Source organism: Squalius cephalus (assembly GCF_949319135.1).
Source record: "Squalius cephalus genome assembly, chromosome: 23".
In the NCBI taxonomy this organism is placed as follows: domain Eukaryota; kingdom Metazoa; phylum Chordata; class Actinopteri; order Cypriniformes; family Leuciscidae; genus Squalius; species Squalius cephalus.
Genome location: NC_137144.1, coordinates 30,189,074 through 30,209,352, shown reverse-complemented (window position 1 = coordinate 30,209,352; position 20,279 = coordinate 30,189,074). Strand labels below are relative to the sequence as shown.

The window sequence follows — 20,279 nt, the reverse complement described above, 5'->3', positions numbered from 1 at the left end:
TTGTAACAACGGTGTTAATCTAAACCTTAAGATCACTGACACTTCTGAATAGTGTACTGTGCTGTGATGTTGTCTGTCAGACCTTTGGAATTCCACAGCTAAAATTGTAAGTTCCGCATTTAGAACACAACCTGTGGAAGAAGAATGTGTGACGGCCGATGAGTGACTGAGTATGAATGAGTGAGAGATGGTGTACACCAAGGCAAATCAATTATTTTGCCTACAGCTGTATCTAAATTTCATATGTGGGCCCACAGGGCATATTCTGCCCAATAAAATAATGACCATGGATGGATTTGTTTAAAATCCTGGTCGAAACTGTAGTAACAATAGAAAAAAGAAAATGGGAAAAAAATTGTAAAAGAAAACAAAACAGTACTATATTTTGCGCAGCGCCTAACACATCTGACTTTCCTTTCAGAATATCATGATGGAGCATAACACATCTGATTTTCTTTTCAGAATATCATGAAGGAGCTGACGTTTTGTCAAAAGACTGAAATATTGTCTTGTAACTTTTGTCTTGTTGCAAAGTGGGTTGAGTGTTGTCCAAGATGCCTGATAACTAGTATGCTGATAGTGGGACTCAAAACAAAGAGATAGCTGAGCTGAATTGACTAATTGTAAAAAAAATAATATAGGGGTAAAGCCCTACTGCTAATGAGCAGAAAACACACAAAAGAGGCCAGAACACCACTCAGCCCACATGATCATTTTACAGGTGACACCAAGAAGGACAATGGAGCAGATGATTTAAAATGTTGTTGTCACTAACAAAACTAAAAAGAAATAATGAAGGTTGCATTCGCAGATGAGAACAGTTCAATTCCAGGAAGGTTTCTGGGACGATTCAAACAACAACAACAAAAGAAGAGACTTGAACATTGATCAGCAAAGTGACATTTGAGTCCATGCCTCTCACACCAACAAGCCTCTACTCTCCACAACAGGAAGTGAGGGATCAAGAGGGCTTGTGCTAGTAACAGCCCCCTCACCTCCGAGGGAAGTCCATGCAACGGCTCGTAAAGAGTCACCCTGGTGAAACATGTAATGACGGTTAAGACGGCTAACAAAATGATCAACATGAATGGAAAAAGAAGAACTTTAAATGAAAAGTTGCAGAATAAGAAACTTACAAGGAATTGTGCAAAGAAGAGAGAATCAACAGAGATGAGTACAAGTTCAAACAATAGTCAACATCAACCAAACTGTCTTTAAATGTAATGTTAAAGCCATTGAATATACTAGTAGCAACTTAATGATAACCCCAGAAAGAAAAATTATTGAATTAAAGAATATATCAAAAACAACGTAAAAACGATAATGAAAAATCAGAAAACAAATGAAAATAATGAATGATAAGCGACTAATTCAAGTAACTGTCATAGCACAGTGCGAATTAAGACAAGTCATGAAGGAAAATACAAATAGACCTAAATGACATTTTAAAATAGATCATAATGGGTACTCGAATGTAATTTGCCAATAAAACGGGTATACATAATTAATTTAAGGCTACAGTTGAAAATTAAAGAAAGATTAACACTGGCTATTAACAAATATTTGATTTCATTTATGATTTGAATTATGATGTGATTCAATATGCTATTTGACTAATTAAATGTATTTTAAATGGTGCTAATAGAACGACCACCTCAGATGGAAATTGTTCAAATTCAATAACAAACAAATTGTTATAGCATATAGACTGTTCAATACCATGTAGATTATTGCCTTATGAACGATCTATATGGTGGTACCAGAGGGGGGTAAGAATGACAGGTTATTGCGCAAAAACATACTTTTGAATATTCTCAAACCAGATGCACAGGTATTCACCTGCGCAAGGGGGGAGGGATTAAAAGAATAAGGAAGGACAATAATTAAAAGGCTAAATTAAGAATAAGGAAAAAGAATAAGGAAAATTAAATAAAAGGCATTTTTTGCAATTGTTGACTGTACACAAGAGAAATTTGTGCCAAAAATAAAGGTAGGAAAGGAACAGTGACAAAAATAGGCCATATATCAGTACCAGAAGGACTAATAAAACTCTTGGTAATGGATTATATGAACAAGATAGAGATGGGTAAAGGCAATGAGATCAACAGAGGAGGGTCAAGAGAAGTAATTAAATTTAAGACCAAAGAATTATTCCTTAGATTTGAAATTCTATCAGAAATAAGTTTAGATAATGGTTTAGCAGTTATTCCAGAAAAATTGAAGATTAACATTAAATGTATGCAAAAACGTAAATTACAGAAAGGAAGTTTTAACAATAATTAAGTTATAATGCTTTATGTTTGAAAAGGTTAAGGAAAAAACTTAGTTATACAGAAAAAGAAATGACCATACAATGAATATGTAAGATAGTATTAAAAGTTATTGTCAAGAGTTATTTTTTCTAATTGTCTAATGAGGTTATTGAATGACTTTTATGAAGTAAATGTAACATTGCTCTTGAAGCTTTCTTAGTTTGAGTGATTACATGTGACATAATTAAGTTAATTCATGATAGTTCATTTAGAAATTAGTAGAAAGGAAGAAAAGGTATTCAGTTAAGGTATGCTTGAACTGAGGAGCTATAATGACAAAAAGCTGCAACACGTGAGATATTTATTGTTTAAATTTGGTAATAAAGTAGACAGAATTTGAAATATAAAACGTTATAATGAAGAAAATTGTGATTTAATGTAGCTGCACTACAGTGTTATGGTTGTTCATCAACTAAAACATGACTGACTAAAAGATTGATTCTTCAAATTTAAGAATTGATATTCCTTCATAAAAATAATAAGCGAATAAAAATGAGGAAAAGTTATTTTTACCCAGCCCTATTTTAAATCAAAATTCATATGGATTATGCGAAATAAACATGCAAACTAAATCATTTATTCTTCTATAATCAGCAGAGATTTATTATAATGATTTGCCTTTATAATAATGAAAACAATTACATGAAAAAAGTAGAATGACTTTACAATTGAATAAAAAAGTTAAGGAAAGCTTGATTTAAAAGATTAGAAATGTTTTTTGGAGTTGCAATATTAAAAGAGGGTTATTATTCAGTTGTGTACTTCCCATATTAAGAAGATAATGAAAACTAATTTGAGAGGGCAACAAATCATATATTTGAGCTTATAAACCAAATTAAGATTTACAATCATTGGACGTTGATTGAAGTACCTCGAATAAGGATGAAGAAGATAATGAATAAGCCAGATCCTGGGTGTCTGGGTCGAAGAGGATATCTACACCGCAAGAGAACTCTTAACTGTATAAGGGATTTTTGTATTTGACATGTTCTACATAACAGTGATAATAAGACAATGCTGAACCAATTTCATCCACACACTTGTAACAATGTTTGATTTTTGATTAGGGAGGATTCGAGTCTTTTACTTTCTCCATCGAAAAGGAAAAAACAACTGAAAGAAAGAAAAATGTATGGAGAAAGATGTTTGGCTCGATTGCTCCTCCGGAGTATGGTGGCATAATTTCAGTCATTGAAAATAAGAATGAGTGACTTAATTTAGTCACTAAGGTAGTATAACTGAGGGGACTGGATTTTGAAACTACACTCTGGAAAGGATAGCGAATGTGGGGCTTAAATAAGCCCCAGAGGAGGGAATGTTGAAGATTTTATTATTTAGAAAATAAGTAATTTAACTGGTTTTTGTACACTATTATTTCCTTGTCTGTGGGTGACTTTGGCTGACTTTGGAACCTGAGAGCACAAGGTGTTGTCACAGCAGAAAATTCTATTTCAGTAATGTCACATGGTACAAAACTATTTCTCAAAATACCTATAGAATGTATTACCATGTTTGGGACAAGGAGAGGGTATATACGTTTGCTGGGCAATTTTTCTGGAGGGTCTTTCTGCAGAGGGACACTCGGCTTTGTTTGTTAATAAAGTCTAATTTTTTCTGATGTCAAATATCTTTGAAGTCATTCCCCTGAAAAGAATTGAACCACAACACTGTTCGTATCACTGTTTATCAAGAGCTGAGATTCAGATATGATAATGAGCATTTAGTTTCCGACCAATCACAGCAGACTGAGACATCTGACCAATCAGAGCAGAGTAGGCCAATCACAACAGATGGGGCCATCTGACCAATCAGAGCAGAGCAGACCAATCACAACAGACTGAGCCATCTGACCAATCAGAGCAGAGCAGACCAATCACAACAGACTGAGCCATCTGACCAACCAGAGCAGAATAGGCCAGTCACAACAGACTGGCCGTCTGACCAATCAGAGCAGAGTAGGCCAGTCACAACAGACTGGCCGTCTGACCAATCAGAGCAGAGTAGGCCAATCACAACAGACTGGGCCATCTGACCAATCAGAGCAGAGTAGACCAATCACAACCGACTGGCCGTCTGACCAATCAGAAAAGAGTAGACCAATCACAACCGACTGGCCGTGTGACCAATCAGAGCAGAGTAGACCAATCAAAACAGACTGAGCAATCTGACCAATCAGAGCAAGGTAGGCCAATCACAACAGACTGGGCAATCAAGCCAATCACAACAGACTGGGCAATCTGACCAATCAGAGCAAATCAAATTTTCAAATTTATCATTTATTTCTAAGATTCTTGAGAAAACTGTGTTACTACAGTTACAGAGCTTTCTTGATGAGAATAGTATTCTTGAAAAATTCCAGTCTGGTTTTAGGATCAACCACAGTACTGAATCGGCTTTGTTAAGAGTTTTGAATGATATTTTTTTATCTCTTGATTCTGGGGATTCTGTCATTCTAATTCTTTTAGATCTGAGTGCAGCATTTGATACTGTTGACCATAGTATTTTATTATCACGTCTGGAAAAGTTTGTGGGCATCCAAGGAAATGCTCTCAATTGGTTCAAGTCTTATCTTACAAATAGAACCTTTTCAGTTAGCATTGGAGGTTCTGTTTCATCTGTAACTCCTCTTGCCTGTGGCGTTCCACAAGGTTCCATTTTGGCTCCTACTTTGTTCTCATTATATATGTTACCGCTGGGATCAATTTTTAGGAAATATGGAGTGTCTTTTCATTTATACGCAGACGATACTCAAATCTATCTGCCTTTTAAACGTACTGACTCAAAGGGCCTGGAAACCCTTTTTGCATGTTTAAATGAAATACAATCCTGGATGTCCGCAAATTTTTTACATCTGAATGCTAGCAAAACTGAGGCTATTGTGTTTGGGCCCTCCATAGGAAATGGAAAAACCACCTTTAATGCTGCAAACCAATTTTGTGATATTAAACCTACTGTTAGGAGTCTGGGAGTTACGTTGGATTCCTCTCTTAAGCTTGATAAACATATAAACACAGTAGTTAAATCATGTTTTTATCACTTGAAGCTGCTATCCAGAGTAAAGTCTTTCTTATCACCATTGGAGCTTGAAAGAACTATACATGCATTTGTTCTGTCCCGCCTGGATTATTGTAATTCCTTATATGCAGGTTTACCCAAGTTTTCTATCACAAGGCTTCAAATGGTCCAAAACGCTGCTGCCAGATTCCTAACTGGGGTCCGCAGACATGAACACATCACTCCAATTTTATTGTCGCTTAACTGGCTGCCGGTGCGCTATAGGGTTGACTTGAAATTATTGTTGCTTGTTTTTAAATCGTTACATGGTCTTGCACCTTCTTATTTATCCGAACTTCTGACTGTGAATGTGCCTGGTAGATGTCTACGGTCCTCTAGTAATTTTAATTTGTCCCTGCCACATTCTCGATTAAAGTCGAGAGGGGATCGTGCTTTCGCTGTTATCGGTCCAAGGCTGTGGAATAGCATCCCCTCCTCGCTGAGATCGTTGACTTCCTTCTATGAGTTTAAACTTAAACTAAAGTTATATCTCTTCGAACAGGCATTTCCTTAATTTTAATGTTTTATGTGGCTATGATTATATTGTGCAATTGTGATGTTTCTCCTTTTCATGCTTTCCTTGTTATGTAAAGCACAGTGGTCAACTTCAGTTGTGTTTACTTGTGCTATATAAATAAAGTAAAAAGAAAAAAAAAAAGAAAAGAAAAGAGCAGAGGAGGCCAATCACAACAGACTGGGCAATCTGACCAATCAGAGCAGAGTAGGCCAATCACAACAGGCTGGGCAATCTGACCAATCGGAGCAGAGTAGACCAATCACAACAGGCTGGGCAATCTGACCAATCGGAGCAGACTAGTCTCTCGTAGAGGCAGGGTTCAGAGAGACCGAATCCTTGATTGAACCGTTTCAGACACTGCGAGAAAAGACCTTTTTTGACCTTGGATTCATGTACACCTGTTGCAGGAGACTCCAACACAACATTAAGAACCTTTAAAATAGCATAATAGGACGATGTTCAACATATGTAATCTCTGCCCTTGTGTTTTGCAGATTCAGAATATTTATGATGTAAGGTAAGTTAACAGTCACTTAATCAAACATACTAATAAAAGAAGTGTTTCATTGGGAGCCAGGAACCTTTGCAGATGCGTTGTGGTGTCTTTTTAATTTTGCATTTATTCTTAACAGGAACTCAGAAGATGCTGTCTCTGAGACTGCATGTTTGCTTTTCTTCAGAAAATGTAAGCAAATATTGAAATGTTGTGTAATCTCTACTCGCATGAATATCCATATTCATAAATTTTATAGACATAGCCAAAATTAATCATTGCTTTAAAACCATTAATCAAGGCAAATATTGCACAATGCAGTATAGTGTTGGGACATTAATAGTAATCAGTGGTGCTGGGACAAGTTTTGAAGTGGAGAACTGCACACTAGTTGTGACATCATGACTGGCAGGGTGGGGACTTGGTTGGCTCGAATTGCATTTTCAATTCCACATTGAATTTTGCTACATTCATTTCGGGACATTTGATGAAATTTGGTAAGGAAAATGTAAATTTAAATAGAGTCATTTTACATATTGCACTGACATTTTGCATATTACATTTCAAAATGGAATATTGCTACCCATAAGCTTCCATATATAATTCTTCAAAGTATCATATTGTGTGTATGTAAAGAAAAGAAAAACTATATATATCAGATTTGACTCAAGGACCCTTAAATGTTTTCTGAAGTCTTAAAGCTACAGTACACAAGGATTAAATCAATAAAAATTCTTCAGTGTAGTATAGTCCACTGAGGCGAGTTGTAGTGGAGAACCCATGTGCAGTTTATTAGCGTAGATGTGAAACCAATACAAAATAAACAAACACTTGAAGCATGGACTAGAAACATGAACACACTTGAGCTAAACAAACTTACCAACAATGGTTTGATGAACAAAGATAGACAAGAGACAATGGAAACATACACAGAGACTAATAATTAAATGAGGGACAATTAAACAATGATCCAAAAGAACACAGGACACATGACCAGGACAACCAGAACAATCAGAACATGACACGTACAGGGGTAGCAAAAGACATGGGCTGTTTTTCAATATGCGTTCTTCAACGATCTTGTGTTCTTGTACTAAGTCATCATCAACCATAGAAGTTCAATTAAAGTACTCAAGAACACAAGTATAGAGGACGCATGAAAGTGCCCGAATGTGTTCTTGATATTGAGGATGCATCGAATGCAGACATGAGACAGTCGAACAGTTAAAAATCCCAGAAGACACTGCGGGCGGTCAACGTACGGAAGCCTGTAAGCTTTAAACTTCTCGTTCTTACTTGTGAGATTCCCGCTGCAAGCTCGAAATACATGACAGCTGGTGAAAGTACATTTGTCTTGTCTCTTTTGCTTAATTTTAATAAAGTGATAAAGACCCTAAGAAACCAGCAGTATTTTTATTGGCATATTAAAAAGAATATGAACATTGACAAAGTAACACACAGGCTAGTCATTTTCATAAATACACATGGTAAAAAATAAAAAAAAAAAAACAAAAAAAAAACGATATAACCGTATATGAAAACAATGTCTATAATAATATGAAATACATTTTTAATAGGTTTGTTTGTGATGTCATGTTGTATATATTGTGCTTTGGTTGTTAGTCACTATTTGCTGAGATGGTCAGTTATGCAGCAAGATTGCAGCACATCTCAATTCTCACAAAAATGCATTCTGTGTCATCATGTCCTTTCGAGTTCGTTCTTTCAAGGTCGACTGGCAAGACTGGTCTCAACGAGAACGCAAGTCTGTTTTTGTGTTCTTGGAATTGAGAAACAGCCATGGACACATGAATGCAAGATATATGAGGAGCAAGGTAAACATATGAGAAACAGGAAGCATAACAAAGAGCATGAATTACAAAATAAAGGACATGCAAACATGAAACAAACCCCAAAACTAAACATGATATTTAGACTGAAAACAACCTTTATTTAAATACTCAAGAGAGAATTTTCAAAGCCATTTTCAGATTAGGAAATTAAATGAGCTCAGCTCTCAGGATGGTTTAAACTGGCCTGTTACACATTGGTTATTTTAGCAGCACTAAAAACACATTGGTAATTCAAATTGAAAACTAATTATATACAAGAAGCATGCAAAGAATGTTGCCCTAAACAGAAGTGCGTAAATGCTGCACTCTCGTACAAACTCCTATTAATATCACTGAAGCTGTCTACACTGTACAATGAATCTCTTACTTGCATCGTATCTGCACTTTGTTGTTAATATTAAAAAATATTGAGCAAGAACATCAAATATCAGTGTTCAAAACTGTCTCTTTGTCTTACCTTGATTCACCTCAGCTGTTGGGTCAGATTTTACGGGAAATTACTGAAGAAGGTCCAATTGTAACAGTGAGTGTGTTACACTGTTTCACACACATTGTTTAAAATAAAATGAAAAATAAAATAAATGTATTTGTCTGAAATCGCAATCCAGGGTAGTCTCTCTTACAACCGAAACATCTCAGAGTATTTATTAAGTAAAATTGAAATTTTAGGAAATTTGTATTCTATGATAAATGTTGTACTAAATAAAATCTAAAAGCTCCTCTTTCAAAGTGTGTCTCTAAAATTATTAAAATTAAGATATTTTGTGTCAGGGCTTCAACACACTTCTCAAAGCAAACGTTATACAGAACTCATAAAGAGCATTACACATGATGCATGTTCTGTGGACCGTGGAAATCACTTGCTTTATTGTGTTATTCTTGTTTCTTCTTTCAGGTTTGAGAAGTACAGGGGACACTTTCTCTGAGGTCAATGAGTTAGAAAGACCAAAGAAACCTACACAAAGAGCAAACTCTTTGCTAACAGAAAATCAGCTCCAGCCAATGAGAAGACACAGTAAATGCAAAAGTCCTCAGAATAACAGTACCAGCAGTCAGATCTGGATAAATCCTGAAGACTCCTGGGTTCAGGCACATCAACACACTGAACTCACGGCCAGTCCTGATGAAGATAATCATGATCCTCAGTCTACAGTGAAGAATCAGCCTGAAGAGTCTGTCCCTGAGAAACAGAAGGACACTCAGCAAACCATCAGTCCTGGTGAAGATAATCATGATCATGATCCTCAGTCTACAGGGAAGAATCAGCCTGAAGAGTCTGTCCCTGAGCAACAGAAGGACACTCAGCACACCATCAGTCCTGGTGAAGATAATCATGATCCTCAGTCTACAGTGAAGAATCAGCCTAAAGAGTCTGTCCCTGAGCAACAGAAGGACACTCAGCACATCATCAGTCCTGATGAAGATAATAATGATCCTCAGTCTACAGTGAAGAATCAGCCTAAAGAGTCTGTCATTGAGCAACAGAAGGACACTCAGCACACCATCAGTCCTGATGAAGATAATAATGATCCTCAGTCTACAGTGAAGAATCAGCCTGAAGAGTCTGTCCCTGAGCAACAGAAGGACACTCAGCACACCATCAGTCCTGGTGAAGATAATAATGATCCTCAGTCTACAGTGAAGAATCAGCCTAAACAGAAGGACACTCAGCACACCATCAGTCCTGGTGAAGATAATAATGATCCTCAGTCTACAGTGAAGAATCAGCCTAAAGAGTCTGTCCCTGAGCAACAGAAGGACACTCAGCACACCATCAGTCCTGGTGAAGATAATAATGATCCTGATCCTCAGTCTACAGTGAAGAATCAGCCTAAAGAGTCTGTCCCTGAGCAACAGAAGGACACTCAGCACACCATCAGTCCTGGTGAAGATAATAATGATCCTCAGTCTACAGTGAAGAATCAGCCTAAAGAGTCTGTCCCTGAGCAACAGAAGGACACTCAGCACACCATCAGTCCTGGTGAAGATAATAATGATCCTCAGTCTACAGTGAAGAATCAGCCTAAAGAGTCTGTCCCTGAGCAACAGAAGGACACTCAGCTCACCATCTGTCCTGATGAAGATAATAATGATCCTCAGTCTACAGTGAAGAATCAGCCTGAAGAGTCTGTCACTGAGCAACAGAAGGACACTCAGCACACCATCAGTCCTGGTGAAGATAATCATGATTCTCAGTCTACAGTGAAGAATCAGCCTGAAGAGTCTGTCCCTGAGCAACAAAAGGACACTCAGCACACCATCAGTCCTGATGAAGATAATCATGATCCTCAGTCTACAGTGAAGAATCAGCCTGAAGAGTCTGTCCCTGAGCAACAGAAGGACACTCAGCACACCATCAGTCCTGATGAAGATAATCATGTTCCTCAGTCTACAGTGAAGAATCAGCCTGAAGAGTCTGTCCCTGAGAAACAGAAGGACACTCAGCACACCATCAGTCCTGGTGAAGATAATAATGATCCTCAGTCTACAGTGAAGAATCAGCCTAAAGAGTCTGTCACTGAGAAACAGAAGGACACTCAGCACACCATCAGTCCTGATGAAGATAATCATGATCCTCAGTCTACAGTGAAGAATCAGCCTAAAGAGTCTGTCCCTGAGAAACAGAAGGACACTCAGCACACAATCAGTCCTGATGAAGATAATAATGATCCTCAGTCTACAGTGAAGAATCAGCCTGAAGAGTCTGTCCCTGAGCAACAGAAGGACACTCAGCACACCATCAGTCCTGATGAAGATAATCATGATCCTCAGTCTACAGTGAAGAATCAGCCTGAAGAGTCTGTCCCTGAGAAACAGAAGGACACTCAGCACACCATCAGTCCTGATGAAGATAATCATGATCCTCAGTCTACAGTGAAGAATCAGCCTGAAGAGTCTGTCCCTGAGAAACAGAAGGACACTCAGCAAACCATCAGTCCTGGTGAAGATAATAATGATCCTCAGTCTACAGTGAAGAATCAGCCTGAAGAGTCTGTCCCTGAGCAACAGAAGGACACTCAGCACACCATCAGTCCTGGTGAAGATAATAATGATCCTCAGTCTACAGTGAAGAATCAGCCTAAAGAGTCTGTCCCTGAGCAACAGAAGGACACTCAGCACACCATCAGTCCTGGTGAAGATAATAATGATCCTCAGTCTACAGTGAAGAATCAGCCTAAAGAGTCTGTCCCTGAGAAACAGAAGGACACTCAGCACACCATCAGTCCTGATGAAGATAATCATGATCCTCAGTCTACAGTGAAGAATCAGCCTATAGAGTCTGTCCCTGAGCAACAGAAGGACACTCAGCACACCATCAGTCCTGGTGAAAATAATAATGATCCTCAGTCTACAGTGAAGAATCAGCCTAAAGAGTCTGTCCCTGAGAAACAGAAGGACACTCAGCACACCATCAGTCCTGATGAAGATAATCATGATCCTCAGTCTACAGTGAAGAATCAGCCTAAAGAGTCTGTCCCTGAGCAACAGAAGGACACTCAGCACACCATCAGTCCTGGTGAAGATAATAATGATCCTCAGTCTACAGTGAAGAATCAGCCTAAAGAGTCTGTCCCTGAGCAACAGAAGGACACTCAGCACACCATCAGTCCTGGTGAAGATAATAATGATCCTCAGTCTACAGTGAAGAATCAGCCTAAAGAGTCTGTCCCTGAGCAACAGAAGGACACTCAGCACACCATCAGTCCTGATGAAGATAATAATGATCCTCAGTCTACAGTGAAGAATCAGCCTAAAGAGTCTGTCCCTGAGCAACAGAAGGACACTCAGCACACCATCAGTCCTGGTGAAGATAATAATGATCCTCAGTCTACAGTGAAGAATCAGCCTAAAGAGTCTGTCCCTGAGCAACAGAAGGACACTCAGCACACCATCAGTCCTGGTGAAGATAATAATGATCCTCAGTCTACAGTGAAGAATCAGCCTAAAGAGTCTGTCCCTGAGCAACAGAAGGACACTCAGCACACCATCAGTCCTGGTGAAGATAATAATGATCCTCAGTCTACAGTGAAGAATCAGCCTAAAGAGTCTGTCCCTGTGCAACAGAAGGACACTCAGCACACCATCAGTCCTGGTGAAGATAATAATGATCCTCAGGTTACAGTGAAGAATCAGCCTAAAGAGTCTGTCCCTGAGCAACAGAAGGACACTCAGCACACCATCTGTCCTGGTGAAGATAATAATGATCCTGATCCTCAGTCTACAGTGAAGAATCAGCCTGAAGAGTCTGTCCCTGAGCAACAGAAGGACACTCAGCACACCATCAGTCCTGGTGAAGATAATAATGATCCTCAGTCTACAGTGAAGAATCAGCCTAAAGAGTCTGTCCCTGAGCAACAGAAGGACACTCAGCACACCATCAGTCCTGGTGAAGATAATAATGATCCTCAGTCTACAGTGAAGAATCAGCCTAAAGAGTCTGTCCCTGAGCAACAGAAGGACACTCAGCACACCATCTGTCCTGATGAAGATAATAATGATCCTCAGTCTACAGTGAAGAATCAGCCTGAAGAGTCTGTCACTGAGCAACAGAAGGACACTCAGCACACCATCAGTCCTGATGAAGATAATAATGATCCTCAGTCTACAGTGAAGAATCAGCCTGAAGAGTCTGTCACTGAGCAACAGAAGGACACTCAGCACACCATCAGTCCTGGTGAAGATAATCATGATTCTCAGTCTACAGTGAAGAATCAGCCTGAAGAGTCTGTCCCTGAGCAACAAAAGGACACTCAGCACACCATCAGTCCTGATGAAGATAATCATGATCCTCAGTCTACAGTGAAGAATCAGCCTGAAGAGTCTGTCCCTGAGCAACAGAAGGACACTCAGCACACCATCAGTCCTGATGAAGATAATCATGTTCCTCAGTCTACAGTGAAGAATCAGCCTGAAGAGTCTGTCCCTGAGAAACAGAAGGACACTCAGCACACCATCAGTCCTGGTGAAGATAATAATGATCCTCAGTCTACAGTGAAGAATCAGCCTAAAGAGTCTGTCACTGAGAAACAGAAGGACACTCAGCACACCATCAGTCCTGATGAAGATAATCATGATCCTCAGTCTACAGTGAAGAATCAGCCTAAAGAGTCTGTCCCTGAGAAACAGAAGGACACTCAGCACACAATCAGTCCTGATGAAGATAATAATGATCCTCAGTCTACAGTGAAGAATCAGCCTGAAGAGTCTGTCCCTGAGCAACAGAAGGACACTCAGCACACCATCAGTCCTGATGAAGATAATCATGATCCTCAGTCTACAGTGAAGAATCAGCCTGAAGAGTCTGTCCCTGAGAAACAGAAGGACACTCAGCACACCATCAGTCCTGATGAAGATAATCATGATCCTCAGTCTACAGTGAAGAATCAGCCTAAAGAGTCTGTCACTGAGAAACAGAAGGACACTCAGCACACCATCAGTCCTGATGAAGATAATAATGATCATGATCCTCAGTCTACAGTGAAGAATCAGCCTGAAGAGTCTGTCACTGAGAAACAGAAGGACACTCAGCACACCATCAGTCCTGATGAAGATAATCATGATCCTCAGTCTACAGTGAAGAATCAGCCTGAAGAGTCTGTCCCTGAGAAACAGAAGGACACTCAGCAAACCATCAGTCCTGGTGAAGATAATAATGATCCTCAGTCTACAGTGAAGAATCAGCCTGAAGAGTCTGTCCCTGAGCAACAGAAGGACACTCAGCACACCATCAGTCCTGGTGAAGATAATAATGATCCTCAGTCTACAGTGAAGAATCAGCCTAAAGAGTCTGTCCCTGAGCAACAGAAGGACACTCAGCACACCATCAGTCCTGGTGAAGATAATAATGATCCTCAGTCTACAGTGAAGAATCAGCCTAAAGAGTCTGTCCCTGAGAAACAGAAGGACACTCAGCACACCATCAGTCCTGATGAAGATAATCATGATCCTCAGTCTACAGTGAAGAATCAGCCTATAGAGTCTGTCCCTGAGCAACAGAAGGACACTCAGCACACCATCAGTCCTGGTGAAAATAATAATGATCCTCAGTCTACAGTGAAGAATCAGCCTAAAGAGTCTGTCCCTGAGAAACAGAAGGACACTCAGCACACCATCAGTCCTGATGAAGATAATCATGATCCTCAGTCTACAGTGAAGAATCAGCCTAAAGAGTCTGTCCCTGAGCAACAGAAGGACACTCAGCACACCATCAGTCCTGGTGAAGATAATAATGATCCTCAGTCTACAGTGAAGAATCAGCCTAAAGAGTCTGTCCCTGAGCAACAGAAGGACACTCAGCACACCATCAGTCCTGGTGAAGATAATAATGATCCTCAGTCTACAGTGAAGAATCAGCCTAAAGAGTCTGTCCCTGAGCAACAGAAGGACACTCAGCACACCATCAGTCCTGATGAAGATAATAATGATCCTCAGTCTACAGTGAAGAATCAGCCTAAAGAGTCTGTCCCTGAGCAACAGAAGGACACTCAGCACACCATCAGTCCTGGTGAAGATAATAATGATCCTCAGTCTACAGTGAAGAATCAGCCTAAAGAGTCTGTCCCTGAGCAACAGAAGGACACTCCGCACACCATCAGTCCTGGTGAAGATAATAATGATCCTCAGTCTACAGTGAAGAATCAGCCTAAAGAGTCTGTCCCTGAGCAACAGAAGGACACTCAGCACACCATCAGTCCTGGTGAAGATAATAATGATCCTCAGTCTACAGTGAAGAATCAGCCTAAAGAGTCTGTCCCTGTGCAACAGAAGGACACTCAGCACACCATCAGTCCTGGTGAAGATAATAATGATCCTCAGGTTACAGTGAAGAATCAGCCTAAAGAGTCTGTCCCTGAGCAACAGAAGGACACTCAGCACACCATCTGTCCTAATGAAGATAATAATGATCCTCAGTCTACAGTGAAGAATCAGCCTAAAGAGTCTGTCCCTGAGCAACAGAAGGACACTCAGCACACCATCAGTCCTGGTGAAGATAATAATGATTCTCAGTCTACAGTGAAGAATCAGCCTAAAGAGTCTGTCCCTGAGAAACAGAAGGACACTCAGCACACCATCAGTCCTGATGAAGATAATCATGATCCTCAGTCTACAGTGAAGAATCAGCCTGAAGAGTCTGTCCCTGAGAAACAGAAGGACACTCAGCACACCATCAGTCCTGATGAAGATAATCATGATCCTCAGTCTACAGTGAAGAATCAGCCTAAAGAGTCTGTCCCTGAGCAACAGAAGGACACTCAGCACACCATCAGTCCTGGTGAAGATAATAATGATCCTCAGTCTACAGTGAAGAATCAGCCTAAAGAGTCTGTCCCTGAGAAACAGAAGGACACTCAGCACACCATCAGTCCTGATGAAGATAATCATGATCCTCAGTCTACAGTGAAGAATCAGCCTAAAGAGTCTGTCCCTGAGCAACAGAAGGACACTCAGCACACCATCAGTCCTGGTGAAGATAATAATGATCCTCAGTCTACAGTGAAGAATCATCCTAAAGAGTCTGTCCCTGAGAAACAAAAGGACACTCAGCACACCATCAGTCCTGGTGAAGATAATCATGATCCTCAGTCTACAGTGAAGAATCAGCCTAAAGAGTCTGTCCCTGAGCAACAGAAGGACACTCAGCACACCATCAGTCCTGGTGAAGATAATAATGATCCTCAGTCTACAGTGAAGAATCAGCCTAAAGAGTCTGTCCCTGAGCAACAGAAGGACACTCAGCACACCATCAGTCCTGGTGAAGATAATAATGATCCTCAGTCTACAGTGAAGAATCAGCCTAAAGAGTCTGTCCCTGAGCAACAGAAGGACACTCAGCACACCATCAGTCCTGATGAAGATAATAATGATCCTCAGTCTACAGTGAAGAATCAGCCTGAAGAGTCTGTCCCTGAGCAACAGAAGGACACTCAGCACACCATCAGTCCTGGTGAAGATAATAATGATCCTCAGTCTACAGTGAAGAATCAGCCTAAAGAGTCTGTCCCTGAGCAACAGAAGGACACTCAGCACACCATCAGTCCTGGTGAAGATAATAATGATCCTCAGTCTACAGTGAAGAATCAGCCTAAAGAGTCTGTCCCTGAGCAACAGAAGGACACTCAGCACACCATCAGTCCTGGTGAAGATAATAATGATCCTCAGTCTACAGTGAAGAATCAGCCTAAAGAGTCTGTCACTGAGCAACAGAAGGACACTCAGCACACCATCAGTCCTGGTGAAGATAATACTGATCCTCAGTCTACAGTGAAGAATCAGCCTGAAGAGTCTGTCCCTGAGAAACAGAAGGACACTCAGCACACCATCAGTCCTGATGAAGATAATCATGATCCTCAGTCTACAGTGAAGAATCATCCTAAAGAGTCTGTCCCTGAGAAACAAAAGGACACTCAGCACACCATCAGTCCTGGTGAAGATAATCATGATCCTCAGTCTACAGTGTAGAATCTGCCTAAAGAGTCTGTCCCTGAGCAACAGAAGGACACTCAGCACACCATCAGTCCTGGTGAAGATAATAATGATCCTCAGTCTACAGTGAAGAATCAGCCTAAAGAGTCTGTCCCTGAGCAACAGAAGGACACTCAGCACACCATCAGTCCTGGTGAAGATAATAATGATCCTCAGTCTACAGTGAAGAATCAGCCTAAAGAGTCTGTCCCTGAGCAACAGAAGGACACTCAGCACACCATCAGTCCTGGTGAAGATAATAATGATCCTCAGTCTACAGTGAAGAATCAGCCTAAAGAGTCTGTCCCTGAGCAACAGAAGGACACTCAGCACACCATCAGTCCTGGTGAAGATAATAATGATCCTCAGTCTACAGTAAAGAATCAGCCTAAAGAGTCTGTCCCTGAGCAACAGAAGGACACTCAGCACACCATCAGTCCTGGTGAAGATAATAATGATCCTCAGTCTACAGTGAAGAATCAGCCTAAAGAGTCTGTCCCTGAGCAACAGAAGGACACTCAGCACACCATCAGTCCTGGTGAAGATAATAATGATCCTCAGTCTACAGTGAAGAATCAGCCTAAAGAGTCTGTCCCTGAGCAACAGAAGGACACTCAGCACACCATCTGTCCTGATGAAGATAATAATGATCCTCAGTCTACAGTGAAGAATCAGCCTGAAGAGTCTGTCCCTGAGAAACAGAAGGACACTCAGCACACCATCAGTCCTGATGAAGATAATCATGATCCTCAGTCTACAGTGAAGAATCAGCCTGAAGAGTCTGTCCCTGAGAAACAGAAGGACACTCAGCACACCATCAGTCCTGATGAAGATAATCATGATCATGATCCTCAGTCTACAGTGAAGAATCAGCCTGAAGAGTCTGTCACTGAGAAACAGAAGGACACTCAGCACACCATCAGTCCTGGTGAAGATAATCATGATCATGATCCTCAGTCTACAGTGAAGAATCAGCCTGAAGAGTCTGTCACTGAGAAACAGAAGGACACTCAGCACACCATCAGTCCTGGTGAATATAATCATGATCCTGATCCTCAGTCTACAGTGAGGAATCAGCCTAAAGAGTCTGTCCCTGAGAAACAGAAGGACACTCAGCACACCATCAGTCCTGGTGAAGATAATAATGATCCTCAGTCTACAGTGAAGAATCAGCCTAAAGAGTCTGTCCCTGAGCAACAGAAGGACACTCAGCACACCATCAGTCCTGGTGAAGATAATAATGATCCTCAGTCTACAGTGAAGAATCAGCCTAAAGAGTCTGTCCCTGAGCAACAGAAGGACACTCAGCACACCATCAGTCTTGATGAAGATAATAATGATCCTCAGTCTACAGTGAAGAATCAGCCTGAAGAGTCTGTCCCTGAGCAACAAAAGGACACTCAGCACACCATCAGTCCTGGTGAAGATAATAATGATCCTCAGTCTACAGTGAAGAATCAGCCTAAAGAGTCTGTCCCTGAGCAACAGAAGGACACTCAGCACACCATCAGTCCTGGTGAAGATAATCATGATTCTCAGTCTACAGTGAAGAATCAGCCTGAAGAGTCTGTCCCTGAGCAACAAAAGGACCCTCAGCACACCATCAGTCCTGATGAAGATAATCATGATCCTCAGTCTACAGTGAAGAATCAGTCTAAAGAGTCTGTCACTGAGCAACAGAAAGACACTCAGCACACCATCAGTCCTGGTGAAGATAATAATGATCCTCAGTCTACAGTGAAGAATCAGCCTAAAGAGTCTGTCCCTGAGCAACAGAAGGACACTCAGCACACCATCAGTCCTGGTGAAGATAATAATGATCCTCAGTCTACAGTGAAGAATCAGCCTAAAGAGTCTGTCCCTGAGCAACAGAAGGACACTCAGCACACCATCAGTCCTGATGAAGATAATCATGATCCTTAGTCTACAGTGAGCGATGATCAAGATCTACAGGATCCCCTGAACAAACGTGATTGTAACACTGAGACTGAAGGTCCTCACAAAGACTGATGGATAAAACCATAGAAAATTACTCCAGAAAATACAATGATTCAGAAACAGACACTGTACGAGCTCTATGCTGTAGAAACCCTAGAATAAAATATTCTACCAGAAAGATTATTTGTATTTGTTTAATTATTCTAAGTCTTGATCTTGTTTGTGTATTAATTTTTTATCTTAGTTTTTAAGTCATAGACTGACACTTGTGGATAGAATATATATATAAAAAAAGGATTCCTTCCCTCAAAATAAATTAAATTTAGTTCTCGACTCAAATGTTCAAAGTCTAGATTTCTTCCTTTACTTATGACCTTATGTCAATATTAGCTCAATTTTAACACTTGAATTGTGACTCAAATCAATTCTAACAACACATTTGGGGGAAAAACAAAACAAATACCAGTGTATGTGAAATCACAAGTTTACACCATAAACATATGTAAAATTGCATGAACAAAAATCTGTTCAGTAACCTTTTAGAATGCACAGTTCGATAATGTCAGTCCAGATGATAACAAATGATATATATTTTTTTCCTCAGCTCCTTATAAAGAATGGTCCTGTCACTGTGCTCAAAAAGAATTGAAATGTTGTAAATACTCCAAACCTTCAAGAACCCAATGAAATATTTCGTTGAAGCAATGCAGATGTCCACGAAGGCAAAAGGTAAGTGTCTTTGGTCGTCTCAAGGGTGGCCCGCCATCTTCACACAGTGCACATTTGAAGTGTTCATAAAACAGTCCTCGAACAGAAGAATCCAGAATCTAAATTCCAAGATAACAAAACTGGCCTGAATGGATACTCAAAATCCACATATATTTTCAGGTCACTGTCTGATCTGTTCCTGCACTCCACGCTCATCCTGAAGGAGCCGGAGTAACTCCCGCAGGTGGAGAATGCAAAGATGGCAAACACCCATTGTAACGCTTTGATGAAGCCCAATGGGACTTTCAGCACCCTGAACTGCCCAATGGCAACCAAACATGAACGCAGCTTGCATCACCTTACAAAATGCGTATCCGATGATGTGATACATTAATAACCAATAGGCTATGTGATTGTGTCATATTCAGTAGGCACAGATTTCTAGATCCCTGCCTATATTGCCTAATATTATAAATAAACCTTATCTAATGTGAAATAATTGTATTTCAGCTTTTTTTAATCTTATTTATTATTTGCTTCACATTTCTTGGTTGTTTAGTCTAACTGTATTCATAAAACTGACTCAGACTACGAATGTTTTTGAACCTGGGTTACATAATCATTTATGAATGTTCTGTAAATGATTAGTTCATCATTACCCAACCACTTATAAATGCCTTACAACTGAACGTTATTATAAAGTGTTACCCAAACGTTTATTTAATTAACATCAGAGATGTGAAAGCATTAAGACATCTAATTTAAAAATGTACATTTCCCCTCAAAGCCTACAATGGACAATGAACTGAAACACAAGGAGCATTTAGATTAAAAAGACAAGTAAAACAAAAGATGCTAAATTTGATGTTTGTTGCAGTTCACAAAGTCAACATGTCTTCACAAGACTGTCTGTGACAATGTTTCCAGATGTTTTTGAGGGT

At 40.1% G+C, this 20,279-nt stretch overlaps 2 protein-coding genes across 4 annotated transcripts in view; both read left to right on the top strand.

The window, feature by feature from the left end:
* LOC307151475 overlaps positions 1–7,865 on the top strand; it is a 54,658-nt gene extending 46,793 nt beyond the window's left edge. For 2 of the 3 annotated variants that reach the window (XM_079859541.1, XM_079859539.1), the window contains 2 exons: positions 6,378–6,400; positions 6,516–7,865. In XM_079859541.1, the coding sequence (XP_079715667.1) occupies positions 6,378–6,400; positions 6,516–6,651 (159 nt within the window). In that variant the 3' untranslated portion in view covers positions 6,652–7,865. Of the gene's footprint in view, positions 1–811; positions 3,931–6,377; positions 6,401–6,515 lie in introns of those variants that run through there. The other variant, XM_079859540.1, reaches the window with a different exon arrangement.
* A 197-nt stretch (positions 7,866–8,062) lies between these two features.
* On the top strand, positions 8,063–19,831 carry LOC307151288 (uncharacterized protein; the record flags this gene model as incomplete). The annotated part of the gene is made up of 4 exons (XM_079859240.1): positions 8,063–8,141; positions 9,125–9,244; positions 15,437–19,359; positions 19,519–19,831. 3 exons carry the CDS (start codon positions 8,063–8,065, stop codon positions 16,687–16,689), a joined length of 1,452 nt encoding a protein of 483 aa, XP_079715366.1. The 3' UTR covers positions 16,690–19,359; positions 19,519–19,831.
* Between the last annotated feature and the right edge of the window lie 448 nt (positions 19,832–20,279).